At 37.0% G+C, this 25,387-nt stretch overlaps 1 protein-coding gene across 2 annotated transcripts in view; it reads left to right on the top strand.

Moving 5' to 3' along the window:
* Sbf2 (SET binding factor 2) overlaps positions 1–25,387 on the top strand; it is a 307,253-nt gene that overhangs the window by 154,855 nt on the left and 127,011 nt on the right. For both annotated transcript variants that reach the window (XM_028768018.1, XM_028768017.1), the window contains exons 7-13: positions 8,731–8,863; positions 10,959–11,067; positions 14,291–14,404; positions 19,385–19,462; positions 20,189–20,302; positions 20,680–20,808; positions 22,856–22,954. In XM_028768018.1, coding sequence (XP_028623851.1) covers positions 8,731–8,863; positions 10,959–11,067; positions 14,291–14,404; positions 19,385–19,462; positions 20,189–20,302; positions 20,680–20,808; positions 22,856–22,954 — 776 coding nt within the window. The remainder of the gene's footprint in view (positions 1–8,730; positions 8,864–10,958; positions 11,068–14,290; positions 14,405–19,384; positions 19,463–20,188; positions 20,303–20,679; positions 20,809–22,855; positions 22,955–25,387) is intronic.

Here is a 25,387-nt window from a genome sequence, read left to right as displayed (position 1 = left end):
ATGGATTCAAAAAATGTGGTATATTTACACAATGGAGTATTACTCAGCTATTAAAAACAATGAATTCAAGAGGTTCCTAGGTAAATGGATGGAACTAGAAGTTATCATCCTGAGTGAGGTAAGCCAATCACAAAAGAACACACATGGTATTCACTCACTGATTATTGGATATTAGCCCAGAACCTTGAAATGCCCAAGATGCAACTCACAGGCCACATGAAGTTCATAAAGAAGGAAGACCAAGTGGGGGTGCTTCGGTACTTCTTAGAAGGAGCAACAAAATACTCAAGGGAGCAAATATGGAGACAAAGTGAGGGACAGAAACTGAAGGAGGGGCCGTCTGAAGACCACTCCACCTGAGTATCTATCCCATGTGCAATCACCAAAGGTAGATGCTGATGTGGAAGTCAGGAAGTGCATGCTGATAAGAGCCTGATATGGATGTCTCCTCAGAGGCCTTCAAGAGTCTGACATATTCAGAGGCAGATGCTCACAACTAGCCATTGAACTGATCATGGGGTTCTCAATGGAGGAGTTAGAGTGAAGACTGAAGGAGCTGAAAGGGTTTGTGGCCCCATGAGGAGAGCAACAATACCAACCAACCACAGCTCCCAGGGTCTAAACTACCAGCCTGGGAGCACTTAGGGAGGGATCCAGGGCTTTAGCTGAATATGTAAGAGCGGAGGGCCCTGCTGGCCATAGTTGGAAGAAGAGAACCTTGACCTCATGAAGGCTGGACGCCCCAGGGGGTGGGAATTTTGAGGATGGGGAGGTGGGAGTGGGGTGGTAGATAGAGGTTACATCCACAGAGAAGAAGGAGGAGGGATGAGTGGATTGGGGGTTCCTGGGTGGGTGGGGGATGGGATAAGGGGACAACATATGAAATGTAAATAAAACATTCAATAAGAAAATTAAAAAAAAAGAAATTTAAAAGTGCTATTAGTTTCCTAATAACATTCTAGTTCTTACAGCTGTATGCTAGGTTCCACCAAACATTTTCATTTTCCATAAAAGCTTTTCATGATTCCCTGTACTGCTCATCTGTTCTTCCTTTTGGAGTGTCTTTCTTCCACTTTTCTAACTCTAAAAGTATACACTTGGGAATTGGCTATTATTATACCAATTGTTATTATGATTCTTAAAACATACCTATTTTCCCATAAGGCTAAAAGTACATATGGGAAGGGCTATGGTTTGTTCAACTTTATATCCCTGGTAACTGCCATGAACCTGGCACATAGGGATTTTTTTTTAAAATATATTTGGTTTATGGGTTGGAGAAAAGGCTCCGTAGTATAGCTTGATGATAAATCAAAAGCATCCTGATGTAAAACTATCTTTTCTTTTAACTTTAATTTTTGAGACAGTATCTTCCTACATAGCCCAGGTATGCTTGGTGGTCTCTCGCTCTCTCCCCCCATCTCCCCTGACTCTGTGTGTGTGTGTGTGTGTGTGTGTGTGTGTGTGCGTGTGTGTGTTGGGGGAAGGGGCAGTGTACACATGCATGCTTGTGTATGTAGAGGCCAGAGGTTGATGCTGAGTTTGTTTGTTTTTTTTATTACCTTCTTACTTGAGACAGGATCTTTCACTAACCAGAGGTCACAGACTGGGTTTGAGTCTGGCTGGTCAGTGAGTTCTGGGGGGTCCACCTGTCTCTTCCCCACCCTTCCACAACAGAGCCAGAGCTACAAAAGTGTATGGTCATGTCTGGCTTTTACTGGGTGCTGGGGTCATATGATTTCAGGGCTTTTACTGACTGAACCATCTCCCTGGTCCTTCTCATTCTGTCTTATGTTACTTGAATGCTACTATTAAATAAGTCTGTTTAGTTATCTTTTATTGAACATCAGTGACATGTGGCAAGACAGCTATAATTAAATGAGTTGATCTTCCGTGATACGAAGTTCTCTTGTGTAAATTTTCAGTTGTCTCTTTTAGCACCTCAGAGATTTGTTTTTCTATAAAATATACCTGTTCAACATATAAGCATGCAGCTTTCAAATGGCAGGAGGTTAAATTGCCCTTTTCTGCGCTTATACTTTGTATATGTCTATATTTTGGTGTGTTTTTTAATCTTGCCATCCTTACTGAACTGTGAACTTCCAAGAGTCTGCCTTATATTTATCTCCATCTCCAAGAATTTAGCATTTTCTATCATATCTCAGAAGTCTAATAAGTCTTTTTTTTTTTAACAATCTAACATGTAGAGAAAGTAGACATATAATAAATACTGGTCAGGTAAATGATCTTTTCCTCACCATGAATTGATCAGAAAAAGAGATGACGACTTTCTAGAATATATTCTTCTTCAAAGTATGGGCTTCTGGGATTGTGAGATAATACACAGGTAAACATGCTTTTTGTGCATGCTTGCTGACTTTATTTCTATACCTAAACCCACATAAAGGTGGAAGGAGGGAACCATTTCCACAAAGTCATGCTCTGACCTCCACATGTACATCATGGCATGTGCATGTACACTCCACATATATTATATAAGTATACACTTACACATAATAAAGTACAATTTGAAAAAGAATGGTCTTTGTTCCTTAATTTACCCTTTTGATTATCTGAGACATAGTATTCTGTTGATATAACATGTATTCACTATTCAGTGGAGAATCCTGGAATTAAGGCTTTCTTGTTATTCATTTAAAATAGAGAACAAATCCATTTAATCCCTTAGGCCCTGAGTTTCAAAACTTAACTCTCCAAGAAAATTGAGATCCGGAAATAATTTTAAGATTGCTTTAGTATTTGAGCAATTGGCGGGATGTGTATGTATGAGTATAGTAAGTCCAGTAGAAATTATCACCAGAGTGTTTACCATTCTGTCACCTTTATTATTACTGTGAAGTATTCGATACATATAGACAACAGCAGATGAAGAAACTATTTTGGGTCAAGCAAGCTTCTTGTCATAGCTATAGCATTTGCTTTCTAAGTAACTTGAAGCTATGAACATGGCAACAAACATTGCTTCTTAGGAATACAAATCAGGTTAATTTTATCAGCAGTATCTACCACATCACTGCTCAGCAGAGCAGCCTTTTTGAAATTCATAAGCTCTTCTATGTAAAGTTAAAACATCCAGAGAGGTGTTAGAATTATGCCAACTACACTGCAAGTGTCTCTACACTTTTTCCTAATTATAATGACTACCACTGTAAATTTTAGAATTAACATGAATTCAATGGTCTTTGGCATGACACTCTAGATGTCTCCTTTCTCTTAAACTCTGAACCTCCTTCCAGTAATTTAAATAGGATAAGAAGCACCAATCCGTTGTTCCAAATGCCTATCTAAATCCTCTTGTATATTCAACACATTAGTAACATTTTTTGCTAAGTGATTAACAAAAGTAGCTGTCTGAACTTCTTGTGTCAAAGCAATTGCAGAAGCAGTGGTGCTAGCAATTAATGTAATTAAAGCTGTTATACCAGCAATAATCAAGCACATGTGAATGGAATATGCATTATCAAAAGCAATGCATTTTTGTCTTAGGTTGGTAAGGCTCTGTGGAAAATATTACCCGTCCTTGGTTTGCCAGCCTGTTAATTTAATATCTCTGTCTGGGGGTGGATACCCCCAAGTGCCTCTACTTACAGCCTAACTCATTTCTTCTAGTACTTGCAAGCTATTTTTAGAATACCAAGGTTCTGTGGTACTCAGGGCAATAAAACAAAACAAAAGCTGGTTAATAGACCTCTGTAACTGACATGCTGGATTTCAAAACACTAACACAATTAGAAGGTGTACAATCAATGCAACTTACATTAAATACTGTAGAAGAAACAAAAGTAATTTTAACTTGACAATTAAAAGAGCTTTGATACATGCTAACACCTGTTTGAAATCCAGATCCTGCCCCAACTTTATCTCTTGCTAACATAACATCATAGTGAACTGCAGCTAACTCCAGATATGTCTCTGAAAATGTTCAGAACTAGACTTCCAAATGAAGACTGTTATTTCCAATATTGGATTGATTTCTAGACCAGTCCATGATTGAATCCGAATAACTGGTCACATTTAAGAACAATACAAGAGTCATTGTAACTTCTCTTTTTGATTCTCTGTTCTACAAGGTCTAAAAATTTGAGGTAAGGCAGCTTGTCCCATAAAGGGTATAGGTAAGCAATGGTGGGTCAGGAACATGTGTCCAATACAACTTTCCAGTCACCATTGTCAGGGCACTCAGCAAGCTCACAGGTCAACATCATTCTTTGTCCTGGCATCAGCATGTCTAGCCCATCACTCTGGCAACCACCATGCTTCTTCAACATCCTGCAGAAAAAACACAGACATGCCATGCCCTCTTCCCCATGTTTAATACCTGATCCGGATCATGCCTTATGCCAGTAAGTGGATCCTTCCCTTTCACCTATGCATAAGTAAGAATTCCTAGTTGTAGAGTGCTATAGACTCTCAGCAGAGAGTAGCTTGATCATGCTTGCCCTTTTTGTCCTGAGAATACTTTTATTCCTGTCCATCATGTTAAAACTTGTTCTGACAACAAGTGTTCTGATTTCTGAGTTAGAGGCCAGCCTAGTCTTACAGAGTGAGCTCCAGAATAGCCAAGGCTACACAGAGAAGCCCTGTCATAAATAAATAAATAAATAAATAAATAAATAAATAAATAAATAAATAGTCCTGCTCAAGATCATTTCTTGAGAAGTTGTCACCTGAGGTAGGGTCAGTGTAATGACAAAGGCTCTTACAAGATGAAGAAGAGAGACAGGAGATTGGTGTCAAAATGATACCAGGTAAGACTGTCAAGTGACCGTTATCATCTTTGAAGATAAAAGGCAACCAGAAAGCCAAAGGATATTGGGGGGAGACCTAGAAAATAGAAACTTAAGTATGCACTCACTGATAAGTGGATATTAGCCCAAAAGCTGGCAATACCCAAGATACAACTCGCAAACTACATTAAGCTCATGAAGAAGGAAGAGCGAAGTGTGGGTGCTTCTGTCCTTCTTAGAAGGAGTAACAAAATACTCATGGGAACAAATATGGAGACAAAGTGTGGGACAGAAACTGAAGGAGGGGCCGGCTGGAGACTGTTCCACCTGGGTATTCTTCTCATGTGCAGTCACCTCCATCTCTTGTGCAGTCACCAAAGGCAGACGCTGATGTGGATGCCAGGAAGTGCATGCTGACAGGAGCCTGATATAGCTGTCTTCTTAGAGGTCTGCCAGAGCCTGACACATACAGAGGCAACAATACCAACCAACCAGAGCTCCCAGCCTGGGAGCACATAGGGAGGGACCCATGGCTCCAGCTGTATATGTAGGGGAGGATAGCATTGTCGAGCATAGGTGGGAAAGGAAGTCCTTGGTCCAGTGAAGGCTGGATGCCTCAGTGTGGGGGAATTTGTGGGTGGGGAGGTGTGAGTGGGCAGGTAGGTGAGTGCCCATCCTCACAGAAGCAGGAGGAGGGGGGAATGGGATGGGGGTTCCTGGGTGTGTGTTGGGGGAATGGGGAAAGGGGATCACATCTGAAATGTAAATAAAATATCCAATTAAAAAAAAAGAATAGCCAATGAAAACAAGAGCGAAACTAGAACAACTCAGGCTTGAGCTATATAGTACATTCAAATGCTTCTTTTCATAAGCAAGTAGATGCAGATGCTGGTGCTGAAGTGGAGTACCAGAATGCAACATAAATGCTAAGAACAATATCAAAAGTAACCAGCTCCAGCCTTCCATCTGCCAGGTAATACAGCAGTTTGGGATTGGTTTTGTTGCTCTCCCCACGGGGCTGCAACCCCCTTCAGCTCCTTTAGTCTTGTCTCTAACTCCTCCATTGGGAACCCCATGATCAGTTCAGTGGTTAGCTGTGAGCATCCGCCTCTGTATTCCTGAGGTCTACATAAGAAAAGCTGACTGGTGGTATGTTCTTATTATAATCCCAGCACTGGGAATGCAGAGACAGGTAGATAGATTGCTGGGACTCAATGGCTAGCCAGCCTAGCCTACTGGTCTAACTACAGGTCAATTAGTGACCCTGTCTCAAAACACAATATAGCTGGCTCATAAGGAATGACATCCAAGGTTATCTTCTGGCTTCCATGTAAAAACACACACATTCAAATCAGAATTGACACTGGCAACATAGTATTAATTAAGGGACTTCTCTAAATACACCATCATATAGTTTTGACTTCTAGAAGCCTGTCAATGTCTTACATATTCAGGACATGAAACTAGATCAGTCTAATTGTTAGAAAAACAAAGTAATATATTTATAAAGTCATCAGTTATGGTGATGGTTTAATGAAAAATGTCCCCATAGGCTAGGCTATATGTTGGAGTCCTTAGTGTCCTACTGGTAGTACTGAGAAGGCTGTGGCGCCATGGAGGAAGTGTCCTGTTGAAAGAAGGGTCTTATGGACTTACTTCCTGGTCACAGTATTTCCTAATTGTAGATGCAGTATGATCAGTCAACTCCCTGATGCTGGTGCCTTGCCTTCTCTGCCTGCTGTTATGTCTTCCCCTGCATGACAGAATGATACTTTGACACTAACTGTAACCCAGAAATAACCCTTTTCCCTTTATAAGAAAGATTGCTTATCAGGTATTTGACTGCACCAATGAGTGGAAAAATGCCTTTGAGGTATTAAAATTAAGTACCTGAAGCGACTTTAATTTAATATAGAAAAGCTTACTTAGCTCATAGTATCACCTCATGGCACCAATGATGGCCCAACTGTATGCAAGAGAAACAAGTGGTTACACCTTGATCTAGAAGCAGAGACAGGGAGAGGGAGAGAACAAGCAAGGTCCCTTTTAAGGACTTGTTCCTAAGGTTCTCCCTTATGCCCCACTTCCAAAATGTTCTACCACCTCTCCCTAGAGCCACTCTCAGACCAGACTTCATTTATAGACCTTGAATCCATACCCAAACCATTGTCTAAACTGGAACACTCAAAAGTTTGGCTATGTGAGTTTAATATGGGATAAGTTTGGGTAGAGAATTGGAAGTATTCTCCAATTCTCTTTTGTAATGTGATTTTTTTTGTTTGTTTTGGTTCTTTTGAGTCGTAATTGTTAAGACAATTCTAGAACTATAATATAGATAATAGAATAGAAATTAGCAAACAAAGAAATGCTTCGATGTTATTAGGATGCAGTGTTTTCAGTAGAGAAAGGAATACATACATATGAGCTGAAGGAATAGAGGAAATGAAGGATTAGTTGGAATTGAAAGTAATTATGTAGATCCATTCTCAAAAGTATGCCTTTATGTATATATATGTGTATGCTAACATTATATGTATTTTTGTATATCTATGCATATTTCCTATAGGTAGAAATGGGCTATAATGAAAGATATTTACGTGGAAATTATCCAGTATACACCCTGGCAGTTTGAAACTTGATTTTTAGTAGTAGTTCTTACCAGAAGTTGCCAGGACTCTGGACTCCAGCAGTTTTCATTCTGGAACAGGGTAAGAATAGTATAAGTCTGGATTGTTGTATTAAGCAAGAAGCAAGAACTTGGAAGAGGAAGGGGCAGAAAAAGAGTTATGCTCTAAGGGCAAGGAAGTAAGTCAAAAGGATTCCTGTTGTCTAAATCTGGGATAGAGTTAGTGTCAAACTAAAGGTGTGATGATCTACAGACTCTCAAGACAAAAGAGAACCATGTGTGTAAGCCAGCATTTGGTTAGTATGACAGAACACTGTCAGCCAAAACAGGTTAAAGAGGAAAAGGTGATTTTAGAGCTTTGATTCTGTGGTTGGCTGGTTCCATTGTTATGGTTCTCTGGTGAGGCAACAGAAGTGGATAGCAAGTTAGCTGCTCATCTCATATAGTCAGGTGTCAATAGGAAGAATAAATTTTTAGAAGTAGGTCATTGGACAGACATCCTCAAGCATATATGTTCTTCCATGTCTTAGGTAGTATAGCCCACTACATATCTAGGGTATATAGTGAAAACAGCATAGACTGTGACACTGACAGCCATGTATGCAAAATAGCATGAGATTAAATCAAGCACAAGCGAAAATGATGCAATCAAGAATCACAGAATATAGAATGTAGGAAAATACAAAATGTGTGAGGCTGCCCCTGGCATAATACAACATAGAGTTTTCTGTATAAGTAGAAGGAATACAGAATACAAACAAAACTGTGATGTTAGAAACACATTAATTATATAATTATTAATCCCATTTTCCACTGTACCTAATTATACTATGCTTTCATATGAGTTGCGATAGTTTTGTTATGCCTACCTACATTATTACAAGTATGTAATTCATTGTACAATGATACTAGGACAGCTATTGTTACTAGATGGTAGGAATTTGTCACCTCTATTATGAACTTATACCACTGTTGTGTATGTGATCCATAGTTCACTGAAATGTCATTTTGAAACACATGACTGTTTTAACACTAGAAAAACAGACACTAAAGATGAACAAAAACTAACATTAAGTTTGATGGGAACTGAAATACAGACCTTGGAGATAAAGTTAAAAAAAAAGGTAATAGTAAATTTCTAAACAACTCATAAGATCAGTGTCTGTCTTAGTGGTGTAAATAAAGACATCTAGGAAGACAGATGCGTGCCTATAGGTTGTGTAGGTTGGATTAATTATTTTCTTTTGGTGATCCCCAGAATATTACCTTTTGCTTCTTTGTCACTGACAATGTGTGATTGGTGTCAACTCAATACAATTTGTTATGTTAAGTAAGCCTTAACTCTTTTGTTTTTAGGCATTCAAAATGTCCTCAACCTCTTTTGTGCAGTCCTTACAGAAAATAAGGTTCTCTTCCATTCAGCAAGTTTCCAGAGACTTAGTGATGCCTGTAGAGCCCTGGAATCTTTAATGTTTCCTCTTAAATACAGGTGAAGTTTTTTTCTTGATTATATTATTTATTCCCACATTATGTATTACTTATTGATAAATCAAAATGACATGGCTCAATTGCTTTGAACCACAGAGCTTTGTTATGTGAAGTTAGAGTCATGATTCTAATAAAGTCTAGTCTAAAATTTTGGACTTTTCCAAGTTGTACATCACTGTGTGTTGATTAATTTAGTGAAACATATTTAATTTACTTGGAATGGTACTGTCAGCAGTATTTAATTATCTTTCAATACTGATAAAATTCTTTGGTTAATGTTATTTGATACTAGTGTATTAAATTTTAGAAGTTATTAGAATTCTGTTAATTAAGAATCCTTATCTGTTGTAGATAGCTCTTAAATTATTTGTATATAAATGATGTGATGTTTCTTCACAGTAACATAGAGACTAGAACATATGTCGGTAGACAGAAGTGGTTATGCTATGGTAATTGTCAAACTCAGATAAACCAGATCTTTATAATTTTCTCATTTATGTTTAAAGGGGGTATTAAATATTTTCCATAAGAAAAATTGAAAAACAGTTTTTTAAAAATGTAAACCATGATGTCAGGTCATACCACAGGAAGAATATTTTACTCTGGTTTAGTTTGCTAGTCGTAATGTCCCAGAAACTTAAGTTCATGGACACTAGATAAAATTTTAGACTGCCTGTAGAATTTTCATAAAATTTTTAATGTTTATTGAATGTAAGCATCAAGCACAGTGTTATTTAGACAAGTCATTACATTGCCTTAAGTGTGAGGTCCTTTACTTCTCCTCTCTGATATTAGTTGTCAGCATAAGGAAGAATGCTTTAAAACAGCAGTCTAAAGAGACTAGCTTAGGGGGAAGGAGGAGGAACCTAACCTAGGTTCCATTTACTTTGGGTTTATTATCTGTGATCGTATCTTTTGTTTTGATCATACATGTTTTGTTTTGTTGGGTTTTTTTTTTGTTGTTTTTCAAAACAAGGTTTCTCTGTGTAGTCCTGGTTGTCCTAGAACTCACTCTGTAGACCAGGCTAGCCTCAAACTTAGAAATCTACCTGCCTTTGCTTCCCAAGTGCTGGGATTAAAGGTGTGTGAGCCACCACTGCCAGGCTTTTGTGACCATATTGTAAACAATGGCATTTTGGAAATCATTCTTTTCAGAACTTTAGTGTTAACAATCTTGCCTATAAAATTGATATTTTCTTTCTTTTCTGTTCTTTTTTTTCTTCAGTGCTTCAAAAAAAATTATCAGTTGAGAGTTTCATTCATGTTTTGATCATATCCCTACCCCCAACACTTCCCAGATCAATCTCTTTCCCTACCCATCCAATTTTGTGTTCCTTAAATTTAATTCATTAATTGAATTAATCAAGTAAAGACCAGTTTGTGCTGCCCAAATAATCTTGGATGCTTGGTCTTCCACTGGAGGATGGTGGACTTACCAGGGCTACTATCTCTCTTTCAAAGCAGCTAACAGTTGCCAATAGCTCCATAGCTAGAGGTAAAATTGAATGCCTATCTTCATGCAAGGATTTGGTCTGGCTTGGATTTGCACAGGCCTTGTACATACTGTCACAACTGCTATGAACTCATAAGTGCACTTAACTCTGATTGCTCTAGAACTTAGTAAATAGACCAGTCCAGCCATGAATTCATAGAAGCCCACCCATGTCTGCCTCCTAAATACTAGACTTAAAAGCTGGCACACCATATCAGGCCTACTTGACAATTTCTAAATATAAATATTTAAATTCAGACTGAAAAAAAAAAACACTACAGAGTTGGGGCATAAGGAGGTGGGGTGGATCTGAAAGGAATGGTAGTAACTATGAAAGAAATATATTGTATCAAATTCAAAGAATTAATAAAAAAAAATTTTAAAAGAAGACACAAGGCTGGAGGTGGAGTAGGGTTATCAGGATATATTTGGGAGAAATTGGGGAGGAGTCAGGATGAATATGATCAAAATATATGGTATAAGATTCTCAAAGAATTAATGAATCTATTTTTATGGGTCAGAATCCACAGAAATAAAGGGAAATGTGTTCGTATTGTGGGAAAATAACATATATGAACTTTTTTTATATATATATCATTTCCAGTTACCCTTATATCCCCATTCTTCCGGCTCAGCTCCTAGAAGTTTTGAGTTCTCCAACTCCTTTCATTATTGGCGTACACTCCATCTTTAAAACTGATGTCCATGAGCTTGTAAGTACCCAGATGTCCAGATCTTGAGTCTTTTGTTTTCAGTCTTGCAAGGTTTCCATATCATTATTATTTTTATATAAGGTGCATTTCCCATAGAAAAGAAAGACCAGAAGGAAAACAACTGTAAGCAATCTAAGTATGTATGAGAGTTTAAAGAAGAATTTATATATTCATATATTTATGAATAAGATGACTTTAGACAGAGAAGATAGCTCAGTGGTAAAAATGCTTGGTTGAGTTTATTGAGGTTTTTTGTATTTCCAACACTCCTGGTAGAAATAGAAGAATCATCTGGAAGGTTACAGGTCAGCTAGCCTGATGTGAACAGTGCAACAGAAATAAAAGAAACACTGCCTCAAACAAAGCAGAAGGCAAGAATCAACTTCTGAAAGTTATCTTCTGACCTCCACATGTATATCACAGCCTGTGTGTGTACCTCTCTCTGTTTCTGTCTCTCTTACAAACTAATTAATTAATCAACCAACCAATTATAAAACAAAAAAGACAGTGTCTTTCTATGTGGCCTAGGCTAGGTTAAAGTTCCTGAGCTCGTGTGGGTAAATAGCCACAGTGGTGGAGTCCCAGAGGCTTCCCACGCTGCAGGTCCCACAAACAGGAGAAAGGTCCGGAGTTCCAGAGACTGGGGGCTTTGGCGATGGCAGGCCCCAGTGATACGAGAAAGTCCATGGTTCCAAAAGGGTTTATTGTTATGGTGGATGGTAGATGCATCTGGATGTACCCCCCAAACTCAGGGCAGACCTGAGTTAAATAGGGAGGGAGAAAAGGGGAGGATCTGGGGAAGAATGCTTAATTTGTTCTGCCCTCAGGCCTTCATTAGTATGTAAATCTCTCTAGGGCCTGAGGCCTGTAGTCACGCCCTCTACCTGTGCACTTTGGGAGGGACTGTAGTGGCCTACATGACTGAACAATGTAGGTCTATGGAGACTAGACTGCATGTCAGGACCCTGGGTTCTGGGGACGTGGCTGAACACCTGCCATTTCTCCCTTGGAACCTAGGGGTTCCAGGCTCATGCCCAGCCATGAACCAAGATACCCTTATGCAGTCCCACAAGCTCACGACAGTCCTTCCACTTCAGCCTTCTGAGTATGTCCTGACATGTGCTAACGTGTCTCACTTTTAAATAACCTTTGTATACCAGATCAGATTTGTTTTACCATATTCCTCATATGAGAAATTCTGTATTTCTGTAGATCAATGGTCCTTAACTTTCCTAATGCTATGACCCTTTAATACAGTTACTCATGTTGTGGTGACCCCAACCATAAAATTATTTTTGTTGCTACTTCATAACTGTAATGTTGCTACTGTTATGAATTATAATGTAAATATGTATTCTGGTGGTCTTAGGTGAGCCCTGTGAAAGGGTTGATCTACCCCAAAGGGGTTGTCACAACCCACAGATTGAGAACAGCTGCTATAGATGATAATAAAGGATTAATAATCCATTGTTTTATTCATACTTTTCTTACTAATGCTTATTAGTGTTTTAAAATGAGATCTGCCAATATAGAATGCCTGAAAACTAACAAGAATAAAATAGTTTGCAGATAATTTAAATTCAGTAGAACTCAAGTTCACTTTGAGCTCCCACCAAATTTCTAATCCATGCGACATTAGAGAGGCTAAAGCTAGTTCAAGAATAATTTGTTTATGGATATTATGCTTCTAGTGGTACTATAACTGTGCATCAGAAGACTTCAGAATCAAAAGTTTAGAAAACTGCTGTTCACTGAGGAAGTTGTCTCAAGTTATAATTTAATGCTATCTAATCGCTAAAGCTCAATATTTACAGACTATTATAGGGAAGAAGGGGAAGGTGGTGGTTTAGGGTTATAAAAACTAAAAAAAAATAGCATCAGTGGGTATAATATACAGAAACAAATTCTGTTGGGTATACTGCCAGATTTAAGATCTGCCAACTAATGGAGTGGGATTCCTGGTGTGAGATGAGGAGTGTGTTCTGAAGCACTGTGCCTCAAGTGCAGGGAGCACATTAGGTGGCACTTGTCAGGGAGTATAAGAAAATTTCCTTACCAAAAGAATGTGTTGCATGGTATCTGTAATCTACAAGACTTCGTGATGCTGCTGCTTTTCTAAATGCCAGCAAAAAAGGAAGCTTCAGTGTGCCTCGCACAGCGACTGCAGGTGGAACCACATCAGAGAAGTCATTGACACTATTGAGAGATCAGAGAAGAAGAACCCCACGTGTATACCAATCCATTCTCCTAACACTGTGTTTCATGTCTAGTTCTTTTTAAGTCCAGTATCATCATATAAAATGTATAAGCAAATAAGCATGTTTATTAAAAAGTAGGCCCCATATAATTTGTAAATTATTTTAGTAGTACTAAATATAGAGATAGGATAAACTAAATGTTGACAGTTGTAGGGTTTTCACATTTTAATAAATAAATTAGAATGAATTATAATCACATCAAAATCTTTCATATTTATGTAAGTTATTATACATATGACCTTTTAGATGCTACAAATCAGGTTTGTGGTGTTGTTTTTGTTTGTTTTATTCTTGGTTTTTGAGACAGAGTCTAGTGTATCACAGGTTGATCACAAACTTGTACTCATTACATAGCTAAGAATGGCTTTGAACTAATCCTTCTGCCTCCCAGTTACTAGAATTAAAGATATGCATCACCACTCCCAAGCTAGGTTTGATATCTACACAATAATTGTTGAATACATATTGCTTTGTTTTTTGATTTATATGGAATCCAAATGCACTAGCTCAGTTAACATGGAATTTTTACCCTTAACACACAGCACTTTGTAGAAATTCCTCCATGGCATCACTTAGCATCCAAGCCTCTTTCCTTATGCTTTCTCTATTACAATCCCCTCAGGTAGTGTCATCATCAGGGTGACTCATGCTAGGCTGCTACCAGTTCATAGTTCCTTCCTATGGAAAGAAGAAAGAGGACATAGAAGAGCCTTACAGCACTCCTCTTCTGAAGCACAGGAATGCCCGTATCATTTTTTTTCATCTTCCACTGGCAGATAGGTATTCTTGTACAATACCCAGATTCCAAGGAAGTTGGGGCATGTAGTGTAATTAGGAACTCTTACTGTGATAGCTAGGAATCTCTTCCTCAGTTTGGTTTTTCTCAGTTTGAGTTAGTCAAGGACAGTTTGCTTAAAAACAAATATAATTTACGAATTGTGGTTAATTTTTAAAATCTTTTTCAGTTAGATGTAATCATAGCAGATTTGGACGGAGGCACTATTAAAATTCCTGAATGCATTCACCTCTCCTCCCTCCCGGAGCCACTTCTTCATCAGACTCAAGCAGCACTTTCTCTGGTATGACTCTTTGTTCATGTAATTTTTCTTTTTCTTGATTTAAACCTGAAACTAAGATAACTGGCATTTAAAAAACATTGTCTATAACTCTGTGTGTGTGTGTGTGTGTGTGTGTGTGTGTGTGTGTGTGTGTGTGTACATATTTACACATACACACTCACACATTACGTTGAGATGTGCTGTCTCTATGTAGGTCTGGCACTTACTATGTAGACCAGGCTGACCTTGATCTCACCTGCCTCTGCCTACCAGGTGTTGGGATTAAAGTTATGTACCACCATACCCCATTAGAGTGTAATAAAGAGTCCTATGTTTGAAACAAATTCTTTTATAGTCTTTAGAGGAGAATCCTTCATTTACTAGGTAGTTAGGTAAAGAGTATTTGTTTTTCATTCAGTATATTTATACAGTAGATATTATATATCAAATATTGTGAAAATAAAACTATGCCTTTAATCTCAGCACTAAGGAGGCAGAGGTAGGAGGATCTCTTGAGTTCTCAAGGCCAGCCTGGTTTACAGAGCAAATTTCAAGAAATTCTATATTGTTTTCGAAGATGTAAGTAGAATTAAGGTCTTTATAATCTTAATAGTCTAGGCGAGGCTGTTGAAATTTTTTTTTGTTTTCTTCCTTAAATAAAAGCTTAAAATATACAGTTACCAGGAGAGATTTTATTCTCAGAAAACTTTCTTCTTTATGTTAGTCCATATGTTTTTTGTCATGGTTATCTATAAAAGGGAGGTGTTTAGAAAATCCTGATGTTTCCTAATGCAATTTGTAATCTGAAATACAAGATGTGGCAGAGTGGGAAGAAAACCAATATAGATCTCAGTTTACATTCTGAAACTCGATGCCATTGAGCAAATCATATCTCTTCAAAAGGGCTATATTCTAGACTTTATAGGGTGTTTTATTTCATAGAGAGATGAACAGGTGACTTTCTTAAATTAAGGCATGGCAAGGACAGTTATAGGTTTCTTATAATCATTTTAAATGATGGAAAGACTTGAGATTCCAAACATAGTGTCATCTCAGATAATACTACATTTCAAAAGATGAATAATTTTAAAGAAATTCATTAACTATATAATTGTATTGATTGTATGGATATAGCAGTAGCGATAAATTAGTATTTGAGTCATCGAAGAAATTTAATGTTTCTAGAATTCTTATGGCATTTAAACTCCTTTGTAGTCATTTAGCAATTATATAAGTAATTATTCATTTGTAATTATTTAGCAATTATATAAATATTCAGTGATTAAGTGTCAGAATTAACAAAGAGATTTTAGTTCTTAAGACAGTTGATGCTGTATGCTCCACTTGCCTCTGCCACCAGATGTTGCTAACATGTACAGTTTGTTTGTGGTAAAACTGTGTGTATTTGTTATCACAGTTCTCAAGCATAATAGGTTATCCTATATGTACAGTGTAATAGGTCATGAATGAAGGTAAGAGCAGTGTATATTGGCCAAGGACCACAAAGAGTTTAGATTTAATGGATATAATAAGACAGCTTTGAAAACACATGTAGAAAGTTTGTTTGGTTATTAATTGTTTTGTTATAATTGTTTGATTGATAATTGTAGTCAAATGGCCATACATTACTGGAACTGTGTAAGAATCATGAATAACTTTAAAGGCACCAGAACATGAAGATAGTATATAGGAGTGACCATGTAATTTGTAATTAGGACTGACAGTTTACTGTTCTTTTTATTCTGAGACAGGGTTTCACTGTTATCACAGGCTGGCCCCCTACTTAGCCTACAGAGTACTAGGATTGCTGGGTTTTACCACATAGAATTAAGTCTATTCTTGATATACTATGAACAACGTTTGTTTGTTTTTGTGGTGCTGGGATTTAACTAAGAGCCTTGCATATGCTTGGCAACCTACTGATCTAAATCCTAGCCCTGTTGGGGTGATATTTAGAAAATGGTGCCAGTCTGGCTTATTTTCGGGCAGCCACCATGTTCCCACTGTTCATCAGCTCTAACCTGCTCCCGACCCTGGCACCTACAAGATGCCAGTGTGTGGAATGACTCTGCCAATCCCCCACACTGCATCCACAAAGCTCGGCCAAATCCCAGACAATATCTGCCATCCTTGCAGTACCCAGTAGAAATGAGATTCGTAAAGCTTAATGATTATCTGAAGGATTTGTATATTTAGAAATGTTCAGTCAACAAGATGCCCACACAATTAGAGTTGTTTCCTAATATCTAACCTTTTGATAGAAGTTGCTATCCAGGACAGCTTTCGACCAATCCATGGTTCTCCATGGCTGATAGCCTCCTTCTCCTCCCCTTCCTCTCTTTCTCCCCTCCCCTTCCTCTCTTTCTCTCCCAGCTCCACCTCCTCTTCTACTGCCTAATCATCTCCACTGCGAATACAATGTAGCAAAATAAGTATCCTGCTACACAGCCCTTTTAAATTTTCATTTGAAACAGGATCTCACTAAATTGCTAAGACTGGTATCTCACCTGCAAATCTACAACAGCATTCCGTGAATCTGCAATTACAGATGTGTTCCCTCACACCAACTTAAAAATGATCTGCAAAACCAGAATGTGTTACATACTGACAGATCCTCATCTTGTCCTCTGTGCAAGTCTTACCAAGACCTTCTCCCACCCCACCCACTCTTCCAACTTGCTTGTCTTCAGAGCCTAACTCAAATATTAATCTTTTTCTTTAGCTTTCTAGGGAATTGTACTTCTTATTTCTCATGTTATTTACTATTCATATCTTCGACATGGTCTACTCGCTTCTGAAATACAAAGCTTGAAAGCGTCTTCCCTCAGTATTTTAGTTAGTTTGTTGTGTTTGCTACGTTTACTTTTTAGTGTACTTTTTAAAAGATTTTTTTAATTTTCACTGTATAGGTATGAATTTTTTGCCTAAATGTATGTATGTACACCATATGTGTGCAGTGCCTGAGGGGACCATAAGAAGATATCGGAACTATAGTTGTAGGTAGTTGTAAGCCATCATGTAGGTGCTGGGAACCAAATCCAGATCCTCTGGAAGAACAGCTAGTGTCCTATTTCTGACCTATTTCTCCAGCCCCCAATTTGAAAACATTTATTCGTTAATTTTGTTAGCATACAGCAAAGGTTTTCATTATGACATTGTCCTATGTGTCATTGTACTTTGCTCATTTTCACCCTCTATTATGTCCCTTATTCTTACTTTTATATAAATTTAGATTACACTTGTGAGAGGAATATATATCATTTGTCTATCAGCATTTTCCTTACTACACTTTAGCATGGTGATATCCAGTTCTATTCATTTTCCTTAAAATGACATGATTTAATTCTTCTCTACAGTTGTTAAACTGCATACTGCGTAACACATTCTTTTTTGTTCATTCATTGATAGGCATTTGGACTGATTCCATATCTTTGTTATTGTGTTTAGTGCTGAAGTAAACATGGGTGTTCAAGTATTTCTATGGTTTGCTGGTTTAGATTCTTGTATGTGAATAGTACCAAGAGTGGTGTAGATAAGTCATATGGTGGCTTTCTGTTTGTTTTGTTATTTCACTTTTTTGATGAACTTCATAGAGGCTGCACCAGTTTGCACTCTGCAGTGATGTTTGAAGCTCTTCCTTACTCACATGCTTGCCAGCATTTGTTTCCCTTTCTTGTCTTGATGACAGTCACTTTGCCATTGAGGGAGATGGGATTTCAATATAGCTTTAATTTGTATTTCTCCAATTGCTAGGCATGGTGCCGATTCTTTTTCTTTTCTTTTTCTCTCTTTTTTTTAAATTGGATATTTTATTTATTTACATTTCAGATGCCAGTTCTTTTTCAAATATTTATTAGCCGTTTGAATTTTTGACTAACCCATTTGTTGATTGGACTATTTGGTTTATTGATGTTTGAGTTATTTTTGTACTTGAGATATGACCTCCTAATTTAATATGTAGCTGGCAAGAGTTTTCTCTGATTCTGTCGGCTATCTCTTCTTTCTGCTCATGGTTTCATTTTTTGTAGTATCAGTAATGAGTTCTCCTGAACCATTAGAGTCCTTCTCAGAAGACCTTTGTGCCTGTAAATAGATCTTGTTTTTTTCATGTTTTCTTCTAACAGTTCACTTTACGGTCTTATGTTAAGGTTTTTAGTTCATTTTTATTTTTTTTATAGGATGGGAGATCATCTAGAATCATCCCCTGACATTTGTATATTATTTTTCTAGAACCATTTATTAAAGAGATTGTCTTTTCTATAATACATGTTTTTGACACTTCTGTCAAAAGTGAATTGGTTGTAGCTGTGTGGACTTACTTCTCAGTTCTCTGTTCTATGTCATCTCTTTAGTTTTTATATTACAAGATATAAACTAAACCTCTTCTAAGAAGTAGTAACATAGATGTATATCACTGCTCCCAACAGATCTGTACCCTAGGGTGACTAATCTTTTATAATTTGGTATATGATCTTTGAGAACTGTTCATACTCAGATGCATGTTTATCTGTTGTACATTTATTTGTTTGTTTGAGGTTTGTTTTCTTTTATATTCAAATAACTGAGGCAATGTTACATGAATTTTTCTAGTTGGCATTTTTTCTAATGCTTGTTTTATTTCATGTATCTGGGCATTTTATCGACATGTCACATATGTGCCTACCAGAATAAGGTGTCAAAGCCGCTGGAACTGGAGTTTCAAATAGTTGTGAGCTATCACATGGTTGCTAGGAATTGAACCTGAGTCATCTGCAAAAGTAGCAAATGCTCTTATCCCCTGAGCACCTGAACTTTTAGGAAGTCATTTTTTTTTTTAAATCTAATGTTTTATCTTGGAGATCTTTCTACAACAATATATGCGAAACTGTATCAATTGATTTGTATCTCATGGTGGGAATATAATCTAATTCATGTGTAGATCATTCACTTAATGCCTCAAAGAAACTAAGAAGTAGGTCTGATTAATCTTAGATATCTTATATAATAAACTGTGTACTTTAGATTTTGCACCCGGATTTGGAAGTAGCAGATCATGCCTTCCCTCCTCCGCGGACAGCTTTATCTCACTCAAAAATGCTGGTAAGAAATTTAATGTTCAAATTTAATACTTTTAAAGAGTTCTGTTCTTTTATTTTTAGGTTTGCTGAAATAGCTGAGTTAGAAGTATTCTTAGAAGGTTTAGGGCAATGTTCTGGTGGAGAAGGGATTTGATTTTTTTTTTTTCTTTAGGGGACAAAAGTAAGGATAGCCAAGAAATCAGAGCCTTAGTTATAGCCTGGAACACCGCCTAGCACAAGAATTTGGATTCTTCTCTTCTTGTAGTGCTATATATCAAACCTAGAGCCTTACTCATGATATGCATGTAATCATATTCCATTAGAATAAGAATAGGTTTTTATAATTTGGATAAATGTTGAAAGAATTTCATAAGCCTTTAAAAATGTAATCTTTTAAGAGTTTTTCCCTTTTATTTTCATAACTATAATTTTTTGAAGATATAAAATAAACTTTTTGGCATATATTTCTTTCTCTGACACAGTAAAATAGGAGACTGTGCTACTTATTTTTCCTCTGGAAGAAAATTGTATGCTCTAGAGTCCAACTCTCTTCGGTTCAGTAGAAAGAGCAAACCCATTTCACCCAAGCATGGGCAGACACTCATGGGACTTATGCCTGCTGCTTGGGGAGACAAGCCTGGGCAGTGTGGTGCATTTGCCCTCTCAGACTTTCTTTCTTCTGTCTGATTTACTTAATTTGTTTTTTTTATAAATTAAATCACCTGTACATTTTGTTTTGCATTTTCAGGATAAAGAGGTTCGAGCAGTTTTCCTTAGGTTATTTGCACAACTGTTCCAAGGATATAGGTCCTGCCTCCAGCTTATCCGGATCCATGCCGAGCCTGTGATACATTTTCACAAAGTAAGGCACAGTGTCAGGTTGTCTGTCAAATGGACTCATTTAATAGGACCATGCTATTAGCCATATATATTGAATTAATTTTTGAATGTTCTTAAATTAAAGTCTCTGTTATGTGACAAATAGAGGTGGTATAATATTTTCCTTTAGCATTTAGATTGATTTTTCTCTTATTAAAAGCATTAGTTAAAAATTAATACTTGATTTTTTTCCTCTTGTCTTTTATATGGACAAAACCTTTTGAGAGAAATATATTTCATGACAGTGTTTAGTTACATGTAAAGTCATTCAACCAATCTTCAACCTTTCTATTTTTATTTTAACCATTTTGGCCATCTTCAAATGATAAATTATCATCTCACTTTTTTTTTTCTTTACAGACAGCTTTCTTGGGGCAGCGTGGTTTGGTTGAGAATGATTTCCTCACTAAAGTACTCAATGGAATGGCATTTGCAGGTTTTGTTTCAGAAAGAGGACCTCCCTATAGAGCCTGTGATCTGTTTGATGAGGTATAGTTCTTATCAGTGACTAATAGTTTAAAGGAAAAACAGGTTTTTTCAACATTTACTCAAATTCTTAAACCTTAAGTAATTTAAATATTATGTATATCAAATGATGATAATTATGTTAATTAGAAAACTATAGAATGTTTTAGAAGTATGTAAAAATTTTTAACAACTAAGATTTAGCAGCTTCTTAGAACCTTTTCAAGACTGGATAGTGCTTGTATAAATAAAACTGGTTTTTTAAATATAGTTGTTTAATGATTGTCAGTCTGCATCTCAGTGTAACCTAATACACAGATTTGTGACTCTAAATTGCAGTTACATTTAGTCTATCAATGTCATAAAGCTGTAATTTAAATTTATAGCATTCCAACTAATCAATAATTACCATTTTCTAGCTACCTTAGTAGAAATATTTGGGATACATATGTAGTCTCTATCTTTTTAAGGATTTGGTCATATAAAGGGAGAAATAGACTATATGACTAGTACACAATTTTATAATTATTGTGCTTTCTCTTTTTTAAATACATTTTTTCATTTATCACAGCAGTGCATTATGGAACACAGGAAAGTGGATAGTATTTGTATTTTAGTTTTTGAAACATTACTGTCTTGAAACCAATAGATTTTAAAGTTCCTGATGTCCACTAAAGAAAGTCACTCCTGGAACCTGAAGGGAAATTTTGTTACCTTTTACCACTGATGTCTTATCCTGTAGGAGTAAAGGTCTTTTTTTCAGAGATGGATCTTTTATTCTTTGTAAAGATAGTTACTCACAGGTAAGGAAAGGGAAGCAGAGCTTCTGTTCTGAAGATGAAGACTAAACACCTCACTGAGTACCCAGCACATGCAGGTGTGCGGCCCATTACCCTGACTCGCACAGTTCTTTATAGTCACTTACTGAGCTGTTGCTTCCTAAATAACAGTGTAACTGGCCATTGAGCATAGTAACATCTGTATCAACCTTTATGTTTCCAATTAAGTCCTCAATGGTTGATGGCTTATAGAGGTAAACTAAGATGCTTGCCAAAGACCTTTTCTAACTCATCTACTGGTCTCTGAAACTTTATTAATAGCAGTGCTAGTTTGTGTGCATCTTCGTTTTCTACCTACATTTTCCTTGATAACCTCTGGCAAGAAAGTCAGGTTGGTTGCTTTCAGCATGAGACTTAAATATTTCTCTTCCTGCCCTCTTTGTCCACTTACATGAGAACATGCATTTATAGGAAAATAACATTTGTTACTTGGAAAGATCCATTTCCTGTTTCACATGGGTTCTACAAAGTGTTAACAGGCAGATCCTACTGTGCCCTGTCTTAGGCTTACACTGTCATCAAATAGGTACCTTGGGAATGAAAGGCAAATCTGCTTTTCTTTGTATGACAATCTTCTGAATACTGTCACAGAGTGGGAATCCATAGTTCTGCAGCCTTTGATTCATCTGTTGGTTCCTAGAAGGAAGAAAGTCTTGTTCCTTTCCCTTTTCACCTGGTTACTCTCCTACATTTCTTTTCATGCCTGTCCTCTTCGCTAAGTGTACACTCCCACACAATCGCCTTAGCACATTACGTAATAGAGAGATGCACTCCATATACATCACTTAAGAACTGACAGACTCTAAAGGTCATCTTGCTCTTCTGCCTTGACTAGAGGTGAGGAATCTGAATTAGAGGTGAGGGCATACTGTCCACAGAGTCCAGTCAGCACGACATAAATTGTTTGTCCATATTTCTGAGATAAAAAACATCTGGAGACTTTCACACCTTCTGAATTTCTCCAAGTAACTTATCATGAGTGAGGCCTGAAGGCCTCTGCACTCCGTAGATGATTGTTTCCCAAGAGTTACTGAGTGGGGCCACCTGGAAGCCATGGATTTAAGATGCCTTTGTCATCCTGGAATAGAGGTGAAACCCAGTACAAGTCTAATAAATTACTTTGAAAATAACATAGTTTAAATGGTTTTTAGTTTGCATATTGTATGAAAATACCAGTTTTTAAATTCAGCATATTTAGGTACTGATTATTGCTATCTGATTCTTTTTCCAAGTTGGTAGCTTTTGAAGTAGAGAGAATTAAAGTTGAAGAAAATAATCCACTGAAGATGATAAAGCACATCAGAGAACTTGCTGAGCAACTGTTCAAAAATGTAAGTGTATTTAGTCTGTTTAAAAGTATTAGTGAAACATTCCATTCTTAGAACTGAGAGGCTCCAGCATTCTAGCTGTAATACCTGTGCTCTGGATAACTAATCCCAAGATGTCACACTTGCTTCTGTGTGTCAGAATATATCACATTTTTTGTCACTGTATCATGAAAATATCAGGACCACATTTTTTTCCCCATGAATATTTTGCCCTCATCTTGCATCTTCTTCTGGGTGTCATGTTTAATAGAGAAAGTTTAAATACACTGGTAATCAGAAGTACCTTAGACAGCACTGCTCTGCTTCAACATAGTCAATGCCTGTCATCTCAGCTCCACTGTTGTGAATTAATGAGGTAATGAACTAAGCTGGAAGAAGGAAAGAAAATCGGCAAGTGAACCACAGAAACTCAAAGATGAAAATGCTCTCTGGACAGAAAAAGTGTTGTAAATTAAAAGATCGGGATGAGGTGAACTAACCACCTGAATCCTTAGGCTAGCAGGGAAGCTACATGCTTAAAGAATAGTGGTTTTGTGCTGAGTGCTGGCCACTCCTTCTTGTGAAGTTAGTGGTTCCTTTGTTAAGAAACACAAGTCAAATGGAGAATGTGGCACCCTCTGAAGAAAAGCAGAGGGAAGTTGTTTTAAGGAATTAGTGTAAAGAAGAACTTGATATTAGTGCTCTGGACCCAATGCTTATTGTTTAATCTAGCTACTTGACAAAGCAAACCACTTTGACAGTGAGGCATTAGTCACTGCTTTATCACATTCATTTGAAATCTGAGACCAGTAAGCTAAAAGCAGAAATGCTAAATACCTTGTTACATATTATTGAATTATTTTCTTTGCTTGTATGTAAATGCATGTGTGCATGTGTTGAGGACTGAACCGAGGGCCTTGTGCATGCTGTGTATCTACTATGCTTCCCAGCTGTTCCCCATATTCTGCTTAGTTATGCTCAAGTCCTACATTTGAGGTCGGTCCTTCCTTTGGGAGAGAGAATTCTTTGTGAAAGATTCATATTAAAACAAATGGTATCTCTTTGCTGAACTGTGGCCATCTAAGTTAGAGTTGAATATTCTTGGTTTATTTCTATAATTACTAGTGACTTTTATTATCAAATTTGACAGAATGTTTTGCCTAATATCAAAAGAACAGAAGTTAACACAGGAAGAAGTTAGGCACAGCATGCTTGGTCCTGGCAAAAGATAATTTTCTATTTTAATTATTCAACATAATAATACTTCACTGGGCTGTCATTTATAATTAGTTCTTTTCCTAAGAAGCAATATGTCATAGTCTTAAACATATCTCATTTTTAAGTCATAATTGATTTATCAAAAGTTTAAATAAATGGTATAGCATAAACCACTTAACATACATTATCTGAAATACTATAGCATCCATTTAAGGCAGGTTCAGCATCCCTATGCTATAGGGATGATATAATTGACTCAGAATCATGTAGCTATTAAACTCTAGCATCCAGAATTTAAATTTATGAACTTTCTTATGTCTAATTCTTTAATGTACTCTATCATATTGATTCTACTTAATCCAAGAAAAGTAATAATCAACCAAACAGTGATGGTGACACCTTTAGTCCCAGCACTCAGGAGGCAGAGGCCCTAGACAGATCTATAAAGTGAGTTCCAGGACAGCCAAAGAAATTCTGTCTCAGAAAAATAACAATAACAAAAAAGTAGCAATGTTTCCATTACACTTTATGACTGTGTTTTAGCATACTTTCTCACTTGACAATGACCCTGTGCAGTAAGAGGAGGCTAGTGTTAAATGAATGAGGAAGTTGAAGATTGAGAAGTAGTTCCTTCTTCTGTAGGTAGAAATGGTTTACTGATGCATTTCAAACATATGCAGAATGCCAGGTAGGAATCAATTTAATCAAACAAGTCAAATAGGACTGATAACTTTTAAAAAAAATAGCTGCTTACTTCTTTGATCTTTTTTCAAGACTATTTCAGGACAAATGTTAAAGCTAGTAAGATGACCAAAATTAGGATTCTGATATCAGTTTGTCTCTACTGTGTGAAGACCAACTTTCTACAAGGATTGTGCCAAGATACTTTAATGCAAAATAAATAGTTGCTTCTTACTTTATTTAAGTTGCTTCTAACTTAAATTTTATGGTACATACTTTATATTTACCAGCATATAAATAAAAGTACAATAAAATTAATATATAGTAATTATACATTCTTTAAAACAGGGTTTTTCTGTTAGCCCTGGCTGTCCTGGAACTCGCTCTATAGACCAGACTGGTCTTGAACTCAGAGATCCACCTGCCTCTGTCCCCCAAGTGCTGAGATTAAAGGCCTGTGCCACCACTGCCCAGCTGTAATTATACATTCTTAAAAGTGAATGTAAGCTGGGCAGTGGTGGCGCACGCCTTTAATCCCAGCACTTGGGAGGCAGAGGC

This window comes from Grammomys surdaster, unplaced genomic scaffold (assembly GCF_004785775.1).
Source record: "Grammomys surdaster isolate TR1022 unplaced genomic scaffold, NIH_TR_1.0 184, whole genome shotgun sequence".
NCBI lineage: Eukaryota > Metazoa > Chordata > Mammalia > Rodentia > Muridae > Grammomys > Grammomys surdaster.
This window is presented reverse-complemented; position numbering and strand designations above follow the sequence as displayed.